At 60.8% G+C, this 12,463-nt stretch overlaps 1 protein-coding gene across 2 annotated transcripts in view; it reads left to right on the forward strand.

Annotated features, from left to right (window-relative positions):
* ADAM12 (ADAM metallopeptidase domain 12) overlaps positions 1 to 12,463 on the forward strand; it is a 154,555-nt gene that overhangs the window by 135,913 nt on the left and 6,179 nt on the right. The window contains exons 18-21 of one of the 2 annotated variants that reach the window (XM_059661732.1): positions 565 to 673; positions 3,534 to 3,666; positions 4,275 to 4,383; positions 6,183 to 6,362. In XM_059661732.1, coding sequence (XP_059517715.1) covers positions 565 to 673; positions 3,534 to 3,666; positions 4,275 to 4,383; positions 6,183 to 6,362 — 531 coding nt within the window. The remainder of the gene's footprint in view (positions 1 to 564; positions 674 to 3,533; positions 3,667 to 4,274; positions 4,384 to 6,182; positions 6,363 to 12,463) is intronic. The other variant, XM_059661733.1, reaches the window with a different exon arrangement.

Below are 12,463 nucleotides of genomic sequence, written 5' to 3' on the forward strand. Positions count from 1 at the left end.
CAAATCCTATTTTTAAAACCTGCAGACCCTCGCCAGTGATTCTAACAAGAGTGATGGGGTTGTGCTGTGACCTCAGAGGAGGGCAGGGCCACCTCCCTGGGGGTGCAGCTGTCGGTGGGAAGTGCCGGGGTCGCGGGCTCCATCCCCAACAGGGAACGTGCAGGAGGCAGCCGACCGATGTTTCTCTCTTTCCCTCTCCCTTCCTCTCTCTGAAACCCATAAAAACATGTTTTAATAGAAAAAGAGGAGGCCTGGGAGCCTGAGGAGCTGTGGGAGGCAGAGGGGGAGCCCTGACTGCCCCCGTGGCCCTCCGACGGCTGCTGACAGGCGGGCCGTGGCCACGTGCAGCCTGGGGCCCCGCCGCCCGTGTGGGGCTGGGCCGTGGGCTTGTCCTCACGGTGACATTCACTGAGTCTGGCTCTATGGGGGCTGAGGGGGCTCTGACCTCAGGGCCTTTGCTTGGCCACGGCACCCAGTGAGGGCTCAGAGACCAACCTCTGCCCCAGGGGACGGTGCACCCTAACTCTGCTCCTCTCTCCCCTCCACCGCCGGCTGCCCCGACAGGTGTGCAACAACAGGAAGAACTGCCACTGCGAGGCCCACTGGGCGCCCCCCTTCTGCGACAAGGTCGGCTTTGGAGGAAGCACAGACAGCGGCCCCATCCGGCAAGCAGGTGGGTGGGGATGGCGCACCCAGGGGAGAGGGGCAAGGGGAGCCCGGGGCGGGGGTCTTTCCCAGGAAGACAGGCTCGCCAGCCGTCGGCGTGGGTGCAGGTGCAGACCCCCGGGAGCAGGAACCCCAGTGGGGACTCCGCGTGGGCCTGACACAGCCCGAGGCCTCTCTCTGTTCCCAAATTCCCTCACCGGTCTTTCCGGGGACCCCTCGCGCTGCTCTGGCCAGGGGCTGAGCTTGCCAGTTTGTAGCCTGCGATGCTTTTCTTAGCTGAGGTGACGCTACAGCGGACGGCCAGGTGGGTCTGCACTTCAGGCCCCATCGAAGGATTCTGTGCAGGCCGGCCCCAGGGCTCCGGGCCGGGAGGGTGCATTTAACGGCCTCTGAAACTCTACTACAGGGGTTCTCAACCTTGGCTGCACATTAGAAGCACCTGGGAATCTTTCTAAAATCCTGATTTCTGGGCCTCATCCTCCGGAAATTCTGTTTCTTTGTGACTAATGTTGTAGCCCCGCCCCATAACGAAGAACAGACTTGGGGACAGCCGAGCTGTCCCCGGCGTGTGGCTTGAGCAGCCGGTGCACAGGGACAGGCAGCCCGGGGTGCGCCCTGTGCAGCGTGGGGGCCCCGGCGAAGATGGGTCGTCGAAGGCTCAGGGGAGGGTTTGGGGGATGAAAAGGATGCTTCAGGCTCCGGCTGCTCCCTTTGAAATCGGCTTCACGAGGAGACAGCGGAACTGGCCCAGAGCCCGGGGTGGCCGCTCGCGCCTGCAGAGGAGGACGGTTTGGCCGGGAGACCAGAAGCAAAGGTTCCAGTGACACTGACAGATGAGTCGGACGCCACTGCTGATCGCTTCCTCAGCCCCCGACAGGTCCGATAGGACGTGTCGGCCGAGACGAAGTCCAGAGGCAGCGAGGGGGCGAGAGGGCGAGGGGTTCCCCCCGTGGTAGGAGCCCTGCTCTGGGCTGCAGCCAGTGAGCTCCCGGCGGAGGCAGGGCGGCAGCCTGGGTACAAGTCACCTCCACCAGCAGCAGCCAGAAAGGGCAGCCGTGCACCTACTGTGTGCAGCCCCCCTCACACCTCCTGTGTGCTGCCCATCTCACACCTCCTGTGTGCTGCCCATCTCACATCTACCGTGTGCAGCCCACCCCACACCTACTGTGTGCTGCCCATCTCACATCTACCGTGTGCAGCCCACCCCACACCTACTGTGTGCTGCCCACCTCACACCTCCTGTGTGCTGCCCACCTCACACCTCCTGTGTGCTGCCCACCTCACACCTCCTGTGTGCTGCCCACCTCACACCTCCTGTGTGCAGCCCACCTCACACCTCCTGTGTGCTGCCCACCCCACACCTACTGTGTGCAGCCCACCTCACACCTACTGTGTGAAGCCCACCCCACACCTACTGTGTGCAGCCCACCCCACACCTACTGTGTGCAGCCCACCTCACACCTACTGTGTGCAGCCCACCCCACACCTACTGTGTGCTGCCCACCCCACACCTACTGTGTGCTGCCCACCCCACACCTACTGTGTGCTGCCCACCTCACACCTCCTGTGTGCTGCCCACCTCACACCTCCTGTGTGCTGCCCACCTCACACCTCCTGTGTGCTGCCCACCTCACACCTCCTGTGTGCAGCCCACCTCACACCTCCTGTGTGCAGCCCACCTCACACCTCCTGTGTGCTGCCCACCCCACACCTACTGTGTGCAGCCCACCTCACACCTACTGTGTGAAGCCCACCGCACACCTACTGTGTGCAGCCCACCCCACACCTACTGTGTGCAGCCCACCTCACACCTACTGTGTGCAGCCCACCCCACACCTACTGTGTGCTGCCCACCCCACACCTACTGTGTGCTGCCCACCTCACACCTCCTGTGTGCTGCCCACCTCACACCTCCTGTGTGCTGCCCACCTCACACCTCCTGTGTGCTGCCCACCTCACACCTCCTGTGTGCAGCCCACCTCACACCTCCTGTGTGCTGCCCACCCCACACCTACTGTGTGCAGCCCACCTCACACCTACTGTGTGAAGCCCACCCCACACCTACTGTGTGCAGCCCACCCCACACCTACTGTGTGCAGCCCACCTCACACCTACTGTGTGCAGCCCACCTCACACCTACTGTGTGCAGCCCACCCCACACCTACTGTGTGCAGCCCACCTCACCGTCTCTGGGAGAGCAGCCCAATGGCTGGGACAGAGACCTGTGCTCCCAGGGAGCTCAGTGCAGCTGAAGTGCAGCTAAAGCTGCTCCGACCCCGGCACCGGGGGTCCGCCCTGGGGGTCTCAGGGTCACTGCACTAACCAACATGGGTCAGATGACAGGAGAGGGGCGTTTCCATGGAGACCCTAAGCCGCATCCTCCCAGAACAAGGGTTTGCCCAGAGCTGGGCCCTACGTCCCTGATGTAACAAAGCGCACCCGTCGCCTCTCCTTCAGCTGTGAGGTCTTGCTTCCCTTTTTTGTTTCTTCTCATCTTCTAATGGGACACTATCCAGGCATAAGGAGTCTTATTCTGAAGAAACACGACAATAAAGCGAAACAGACTCCACCCTGACGGGTGAGGAGGCAGAGCGGGGTGGCCCGTGTGTGAGGGGCTGGAGAGGACTCCGTCCGGGACCCCCTGCGGCCCCGCTTCCCTGCTGCCCTCCTGCCGCGGGCCCGGGGCCAGCGCTGCGGTCAGCAGTGACCCCACGCAGCCCGAACCTCGCGCGGCCTCTGAGCATCCCTCGGGCTGCCGTCTCCTCCCGGTCCTTCCCTTGCGGCCGCCTGGCCGTCGTGGTCCCAGTCGGTGTGTGCCTGGTTCCCGGCGGCCGCCTCCCGCCCCTGAGTGAGCGGTGTTGTTCCAGGTCACCGAGGCCTCACGGCCGGCGTCCTGGCCAGCATCCTGTGTCTCCTCGCGGCCGGGCTTGCGGTTTATCTCAAAAGGAAGACGCTGGTCCGACTGCTGTTTACAGACAAGAAGACCCTTGAGAAGCTAAGGTATGGAGAGCGGGGGGAGGGGGAGGGGGGGAGGGGGGTCAAGGGCGTGCAGGCCGCTGCCCTCGCCGTGTCCTCTAGGGAAGAGGAGGTGGGCCTCTGCCGCGAGCAGACGGTGGGGTTTTTCTTGAGCTGCGTCTGTCCATCTGTCCTCATCGGTCATTGAGACCGGGCACCCACTGCCGCCTCCTCGCACCCTCACACCCTCCGCGCTATGACAGACAGGCAGGTGCCGGAGTCTCGCCCAGGGGTCCCCCACCTGGAGTTAGTCTCTCTGAGGCGCGGGGTGTCAGTGCTCTCATCAGGGGTTCGACTCACACGTGTTCAGGCCGCGCCGCGGAAACGCCCATTGTCCCGAGCGTCCCCCAGGGCACCGAGCCGCCAGCCTGGCTTGGAGAACTAATTTAACAGCATCGGCAGGGGCTCTGGGGACAGAAATCGGTATTTCTTGTTGATTCTTGCAAGAGCGTTGGGTAATGTCACCTTTGCATGCTTACCCACGCGGACTTTAAAACGTCAATAACTTGTCTGAGTACCGTGGCGAACAAAGCGGGAAAGCTGAGGCGGCCGCAGGGAGGGCGCCTGGTGAGCAGGTGGGCGCTGTGTTGCAGGTGCGTGCGCCCGGCCCGGCCCCCCGGCGGCTGCCAGCCCAGCCAGGCTCCCCTCGCGCCCCTCAGCCAAGGTGTGATGAGGAAGCCAGCGCCGTCCAGCTCAGCCACGGTGAGTGGTGCACAGGGAGGGCGCGGCTCTGAGGCCCTGGGTCCCCAGTGCAGGTGAGGATGGGGCTCTGAGGCCTGGGTCCCCTGTGCAGGTGAGGATGGGGCTCTGAGGCCTGGGTCCCCTGTGCAGGTGAGGGCGCGGCTCTGAGGCCTGGGTCCCCTGTGCAGGTGAGGGCGCGGCTCTGAGGCCTGGGTCCCCAGTGCAGGTGAGGATGGGGCTCTGAGGCCTGGGTCCCCAGTGCAGGTGAGGATGGGGCTCTGAGGCCCTGGGTCCCCAGTGCAGGTGAGGATGGGGCTCTGAGGCCTGGGTCCCCTGTGCAGGTGAGGGCTCGGCTCTGAGGCCTGGGTCCCCAGTCCAGGTGAGGATGGGGCTCTGAGGCCTGGGTCCCCTGTGCAGGTGAGGATGGGGCTCTGAGGCCCTGGGTCCCCGGTTCAGGTGAGGATGGGGCTCTGAGGCCTGGGTCCCCTGTGCAATGCTGAGCCAGCACTCAGTTCAGCAAAGGCCCCTGAGGAGGTGGCAGGGCGGGAGGGGCTTGCTGTGCCCCACGGAAGCCCTACAAGGCCCTGGGGGCCAGGGGAGGGGAGCAGCTGTGGTGTGTGCACACGGGGACTTGGGCTCGGCGGTGAGGGGGAGGAACCACTGACACACAGCGTGATGGCCCTCGAGATAGTGAGGCCGAGGGAAAGAAGCCGGGCCAGGCAGAGTGTGGCTCGTGGTGCCATTTGTAGGAAAGTCTAGAAAACGCGGACTCACTCACAGTGACAGAAAGCAGGTCCCGGTTACAGGCGGGAGGTGGGGGGGGGGTCTCTTGGGTGATGGATGTGTTCATTATCTCACTTCTGTGATGGTTGCATGAGTGTGGACATATGTCAATTTTTACCAAATTGCACGTTTTAAATATATGCAATTAATCACATGTCACGTGTACCTCGGGAAAGCTGTTTATAGAAAGAAAGGAAGAGAAGGGGGAGGGAGAGCGGGCAGGGGGCCGAGGCACAGACTCGAGCTGCGTCTGTCCGTCTGTCTTCATCGGTCGCTGAGACCGGGCACCACTCAGAGCCCCGCCCTCCGGCGAGGGATGGGGCGGGGGCGGGGGGCTGACCTCAGCCCTGGCCTCTAGACACCTCCACGCCGCTGCCCAGCACATGTCCTGGGCTCTCGCCGCCTCGGGCACTGAGCTGTGACTTATTTTCACGGCTCCTTCTGTGCCCTCGGGTCTGACCCGGGTCTTCATGCTGGCACTTCGTCGGGTGTCTCGAAGCTGTTTGTTAATCAAACCAGCCCTTTAAAATACACCCCGAAGGGGACCCTCTTTCCAGAGTAGCGGGGTGGAGGGGTGTAAATCAATAATCACAGATGCCCTCTCAGGACCTCCTTGATTTCTGTCCCTTACCCCACCCACCTCCCCTGTGGCGATGGCAGACTTGCAGGCGCTGCTTTTTCCTTAAGGAATCGCACACTTTTTTTGTTAATCCTCATCCAAGGGTATTTTTTCCATTGATTTTTTAAGAAAGTGAAAGGGAGGGAGGGAGGGAGGGAGGGAGGGAGGGAGGGAGGGAGGGAGGGAGGGGAGAAAGAGAAATCAATGTGAGAGAGACACATTGATTGGTTGCCTCCCATACCCACCCCTGACTAGGGGCCAGGGATCGAGCCTGCAACCAGGTATGTGCCCTTGTCCGGGATTCAAACCCGAGACCCTGGGTGCAGGGGCCGACGCTCTGCCCCGAGCCCCTGGCCAGGGCGGGAATCACATCCACTCCTGAGACCCGTGTATCATGGCTGTTGCTCTGACCCCGCAGGACAACCCCAAGAGGCCGCCGCAGTGTCAGAACGTTGCCATCAGCAGGCCCCTGCAGGCCCTGGGCCGCCCCCGGCCCCGGTCCCCGCAGCGAGTGCTGCCGACCCTCCACCAGGCGCCCCGTACGCCCAGCGTCCCCGCCAGACCCCTGCCGGCCACCCCTGCGCTCAGGCAGGCCCAGGTACGCCCTCCGCTGCTACCTTGACGGGTGCCCGGGCTCTGAGGCTTGGTCGTGTCTGAACTTGGACAAGTTGCTTTGCTTTTCGTGCCTCTCCGAGCTCCTTGAGTGGTTAAGTGTGATGGTCACGCAGCAGGGGTGGGGACCTCCGGCCTGCGGGCCGTGTTAGCCCCGCGAAATCATGTGGTCGGGCCCTGCCAAGGCCTTAGGGGTGAGTTAATGACACATTTGACCAAATACAGCAGGGAGTTTTTGTTTGTTTGTTTTTAAATATATTTTATTGACTTTTTACAGAGAGGAAGGGAGAGGGATAGAGAATTAGAAACATCGATGAGAGAGAAACATCGATCTGCTGCCTCCTGCACACCCCCCACTGGGGATGTGCCCGCAACCAAGGTACAGGCCCTCGACCGGAATCGAACCTGGGACTCTATGCACTGAGCCGAACAGGTCAGGGCCAGCAGGGAGTGTTTCCGTTGATCGTTTTGTGTGGCCCGTGGACGATGGGGTAAATGTCCCCGTGACCCTTGGCAGGAAGCAGGCTCCTCACCTGTAAGCCCTGAGCACAGCCCCGGGGACAGTGGGGGAGCGACACTCTCTAGTGATGTTGGCGAGACGTTTATCGCCAGGGGAGGGAGGGTGCCCGTGCAGTGCTGGTCGTAACCATGACACCTCTGAGGAGGGCAGGGGCCCGTTCATCAGGAGGCCTGGACGTGAGACAGAGGCGGGCACTTGGAGGACAGTTGTGGGCGTACTGTGTTGCTATCGTTCATTTTCAAAATTGTTTACAAAAATCTCGCCACCGGCTGAGCCTCTCCCCACCAGACGCAGCACCACATGCGACGCTTTGCGTGTATCATCTCATTCCCACGCGGGTTTTGGAAGGAACAGTCTCTGTTTGCTCTGACCGTGAACGTGACATCATCCACCACAGGAAACCTGGGTGGGCGGGCGGAGCAAAAACAAGCCGATGAAAAGCACAGAGAGACTGTCCCTGGCAACGTCCCATGGCTCTCCCTGCTATGGTCCAGTGACTTTGTGTCTGTCCGTCATTACGCGTGCATTTTTAACATGATTTTGGTTATTTTGTGTGTACATTGCTTTAGGTACTACTTCTTTGCCTTAAAGTCAGTCACATTTACCAAGGCATTAAAAATTCTTTTAAGAGGCGTTATCCTAATGACAGCACGACATGTAGATACAGCGTATGCTTTTAAGTACTTGACAATTAGTGGGCACGTCTGGATGCTCTAATTTTGCTGTTATAAGGAGCTCTGCTATGACGGTCTAGACCAGTGGTCGGCAAACTGCGGCTCGGCAAACGGCGGCTCACGAGCCACATGCGGCTCTTTGGCCCCTTCCGTGTGGCTCTTCCACAAAATACCGACTTCTGCGCATGGGCCACGAAGTTTCAGTCGCACTGTAGGTGTGCGCCCGCACGTGGTATTTTGTGGAAGAGCCACACGGAAGGGGCCAAAGAGCCGCATGTGGCTCGCGAGCCGCGGTTTGCCGACCACGGGTCTAGACAGATACGTTTTGGCCCACCTTATGCCCTCAGGAGAGCTTCCTAAAAGTGAAAATATTGGGTTGACACATGGCATAAACATTCTAAGCTTCTTAACATATAAATTAAAATATTTTTCAGGACTTTCGTATCCATTTATATCCCATTTTTATAGCCCATCGGTCTCAATATGTCTCACCATAACTTTGCTAGTGCTATTCACATTTCAAAGTTTTGCCAAAATGATTCACAAAACAAAATATTTCTTTTTTTTTTTTTTTTGTCTGCTGGTTTTATCAGTTGCTGAAGGGACACTGGTTTCCAACGATAACTGTGTCCCCTTTTAGTCCATGTGGTTTTGCTTCATGAATGTTTGAACTCTGTAGTTTGTGATACACACTGTTAGGTGTTGTCTCTTCTTGGTGAACGGGCCCTTTTATCGTTACGTGATGTCCCTCTTCAGCTCCGGGACTATATTTTGTGCCAAAAGCACCCCTGGTTAGAAACTGCTACTCTAAGGATCGCTGTGTTTGTACATAACTTATCACCGTCTACTCGTACCAATATTTTATCCCTTCAAGCGGAATGTGAAAACTGTACCTTTTAGGTTCTGCCTTTGTGATAGAGATGTCTTAAACGCTACCATTTTACAACCATTCCGCTGTCATTTTTGTTCTAAAAGCTGCTTTATTTCATGTTATCCTATCTACATTCGTTTCCTTTTGATGAGTGTTTGCAAGGTCTGGCTTTTTTTCATCTTTTTACCCTGAAAGCACGCGCTGGGCCGCCGCTCAGACAGGCTTCTCTGCTCAGAGAAAATTACATCTGGAGGAGCCGCCTGGGAAGTTGCCGATCGAAAGGCAATTATCTGCTGTCAAACGGGGGTTGGGGGAGGGGCGTGCACTCGGCACTCGCCCGTGCGCTCGCACCGCTGCCTGCCCAGGGCTGTCGGGCTGGGCTGCACGCGGAGCCGGGGGCGCCCTCATTGTCCGGCGCCCGGTTCCCTGGAGAATGCGAGGAAGTGGCGTTTCCTCCGCAGGCTTATCGGCGAGCAGGACCGGACTCACTGGCTGCAGGGAGTCCCGGTCAGATTAGCTCCTTCAGTAGAACAATGAGGAAGCGAGAAAAAGCAGCCGATGGCGGATCCCAGGTTGATCTTTGCTGAAGCGAGTGGTTTCCTGGAAGGGCCGATAGACCGTGAGAACCTGCCAGCCTGCTTCTGGCCCAGCTTGTCTGCGCTGCAGAAGTTTCAGGAAGCCAGCAATGGCATGGCAGGGTGTGTGTGTGTTGGGGCGGGGAGGGGGCTTGTGTGTGTGCATGTGTGTGTGCATGTGTGTGCATGTGTGGGGGGCTTGTGTGTGCGCGCGCGCGCGCGCGCGCGTGTGTGTGTGTGTGTGTGTGCACACGCTTTGAGTGTGGGCTTTATCCTTGTGATGTAAGGATTTTCAAAGTCTTCAGCAGGAGGAACTCAGTGCGTCAGGAGGACGGCATGGTCCCCTCCGGGACCCGCTGTGGGTGCCCATAGCGATTTGGCGGGTGCGGCAGCACTGCCCGAAGGAGCTGTCCCGTTTCTGCCCCTGTGTCTTCGTCCTCCCTCCCTCCCCCGCCAGCCCCCTCCCCCGTCTCTGTTCAGAGATGCTCTTCTCTTGGCCGACACGCTAGGTTGGACACAGAATGGCGTCCGCTTTTCCTCCCTGTGCCTGGGGAGCACCGGTCGCAGGCCGGAGGTCTGTCTCTTCGTCCTTCTCCTCCTCCTTCGCCGTCGCTTGTGCCCGTGTTTGGAAAGGCCCGCCCACCGGAGGGCACGCGTTTCCATTTCTCCACGTCCATGGCTTTTCACATGGACGCACCTGCTCCACCCGCTGTTCATTCCCGTGCATGACACGGGGGCGGGGGGGGGCCTGTTTGCTTTTCTCTCGGACCACGTGAGTCGTCCCAGCATCGCCCGTGGATCTGCGGGGGAGTTTGCCGGGTGGGGGAGCAGTGTGAGCCAGGTTGGTGGAGACTCAGCTATCCTGCCGCCTCGGGGGGGGGGGGGGGCGGGGGGGGGAGGGGAGGCTCAGCAAGGAAACGGGCCTCGGCCAGCACTCTGTCTGGGAGAAAGCTGCCCCCCCCCCCGCCCCCAGCCCTCACCCTGAGCTACTACCATCGCACTGGAGCTCAGAGGGACTGAGTCTGAGTAAGTCTATGCGCTGGCCCTTTAAAAGGAACTGCCTGGGACTCCAGCAGCCTCTGTCCCCCTTAGCCTCAATCCGGCTGGTTCTTACAGCCCAAGTTACAAGGACTTCTTTTCTCAGCCTTGGAACCCTGGGCTGAGGGGCCAGGTGTGGGGCTGGGGCCCCTCGTTCCTCCACCTCCGAGATAGGCCTCTAGGTTTCTGTCTGCCACAGGTGGGTGTGGGACCCGCCCCTCCTGAGCCGCTGCCCCTCCTGCCAGGCTCGCCGGCTCCTGCCTTAGATCCTGAGAGGCAGGACGGTCTCCTAGAGGCAGGCGGTTCTGAATGCTGGTGGGTCTGTAGTTGTCATGTTGATGTGGCCGTGGGAGTGTGGTAGGCGGTGGGAACGGCAGCAGGTATCTGACCCATCGGGTCAGCCCGGACCTGGGTTCAGGAACCTCCCTGCACTTGACTTCTGGCGAGGAAAGAATTCAGAGCCAAGACTCAAACAGTAAGAGAACATTTATTTATCACGGAGGTAGCAGCCATTCCTAGGAGCATGGGCTTAGGAAACAAGCTCCAGAGGTAGAGGAAGGGCCCTCCGGGAGGAGGAGGGTAAAGGTATGGGCCTGGGGGAGGGGCGGGAGGAAGGGAGGCACAGGCGTGCTCCCAGGGTGGGGAGCGCGCGCACTGGGTCCTCGTCCTGAGGGCTTTAAGGGGGAGGTGTTAGGGAGGCCCCAGGGGAAGATCTCAATAGAACATTCCGCAGCTTTCCAGGTGTGGCCTTTCAGGGTCGGGGTCCCCACTGATTGATTGGCGGCACCAGAGCAGGGGTCATCATTCCAGGCAGCTGGTCCTGATGTCAGCTGTCAGCAGTGGCTGGTTTTATTGCTTTTCTGGGCCTGGAGCTGAAATACAGCTGAGGCCTAGAGCTATCTCTGGGAGAAAGGTCAGGGGTCCAGGATGTGCGAGGGGAGGAAGGCCACCCTGGGGACCGGGTCCACCTACAGGTGTCCACTGCTGGGCTCCCAGGGCCTGCCCCCCTGGTGACCTTCTGGACCTGCCCATGGTCCCTGCTCTGCTCAGGACTGTCTGCCCCTCCCCCCACGGCGGTAAGGACTGGCCGTGACCCCGATGCAGGAGCCGCCGGGCAGGAGTGTCTGTCCAGGCTCCGCTGCCTGCTGCGGGCACTGTTTTGGGGCCCTTGTGCATGGGCTGGGCGCGGCTCCAGTGTGGCCGGAAGCTGCCTCTGGGAGGGCTGATTCTGAGGCCTCCTGGGAGGTGCAGGCCAAGGTCAGCTGCTGCCTGTGCCCAGCCCAGGCCACCCGGTGTGAGCTACAGTGACCCGCTGATGGTCGCCGCTGGTGCCGGGCCCGGAGGTGCGTGGGAGAGGCTGAGCTGGAACCCAGGCGGCTGCCCGGGTGCCGGGCCCAGAGGTGCTGCTTGTTGGAATTTAGGAAACGTCTGAAGGTTGGGGAGGAGGAGTACCGCGTTCACCAGGCCTGCATCTGGCCCGAAGCCGCCTGGCCCCCTTCCAGCGGCTCGGGGTTCAGGGGCCCCCCAGGTGTCGTGGTTTTAGCTTCAGGTCCTCAGGGGCTATTTGCAGTCTCAGGTTTATCTTCCCACCTGGCTCTGCCCAGTACCGGGGATCCCTCCTGCTGGCCCCTGGGCAACAGCACTGGGCACTTCCCGCACCTTCCTGCCCGAGGCCTGGGCTACACAGAGCCCAGCGTCACGGGGAGAGGTCAGGAGGGCAAAGGTCGCCTATGAGCCGGGCCGGGGTTGACCTTGGACTCCCGCTTCCCGCACCTGAAAAGGGCATCGAAACCCAAGCCCAGGTGCCCTCCTGGGGCAAATGCCTGCAGCTCAGGCCGCTCCTTCCCCCTCCGGCTGCTCCTCTCACTGAGATACCGGCCTGAGCTGCTTTTAAGAGGAAATTTAAGTGTATTTTATCCCACGTTTTTAGTGGTTTCAGAGCGACGGTGGGTCTGCCCACGTGAACAGGAAGGGAGGCCGCTCCCGACTCCCGTGGGACCGTGGCTGGTCGCCGTCGCATTGTGCCGCGTGGCCCTAGTTCCCACAGCTTGGTTTCGCTGTCGCCTGCCGGCCACCTCTCCTGGCGGGCCCGCCCCAGCCCCGGCCCTGGCCCCCGTGGGTGGACGACCTCCCAGGAGGCCGTGGGAAGGGCAGCCGCGTCCTGCGTGCTCAAGGACGCTCGGCCGGTGCTTTGTGTTCCCGGGGGCAGTTGGGGCACAGAGTTAATGGCTCACACTCCTCTCTCCGCCCCGGAGACTTGCCTGCTCCTCGGCGGTGACCTATTTGGGTCCAGGTAATGCTCGCGGAGCTGGGTCCCGGCGTCCAGTGGCTCCAGTAGGCCACGTCTTACCGTGGGGCAGATGCCTGCAGCTCAGGCCCTCCTTCCCTCTCGGCGATGCTGCCTGAGCG

This window comes from Myotis daubentonii, chromosome 13 (genome assembly GCF_963259705.1).
Source record: "Myotis daubentonii chromosome 13, mMyoDau2.1, whole genome shotgun sequence".
In the NCBI taxonomy this organism is placed as follows: domain Eukaryota; kingdom Metazoa; phylum Chordata; class Mammalia; order Chiroptera; family Vespertilionidae; genus Myotis; species Myotis daubentonii.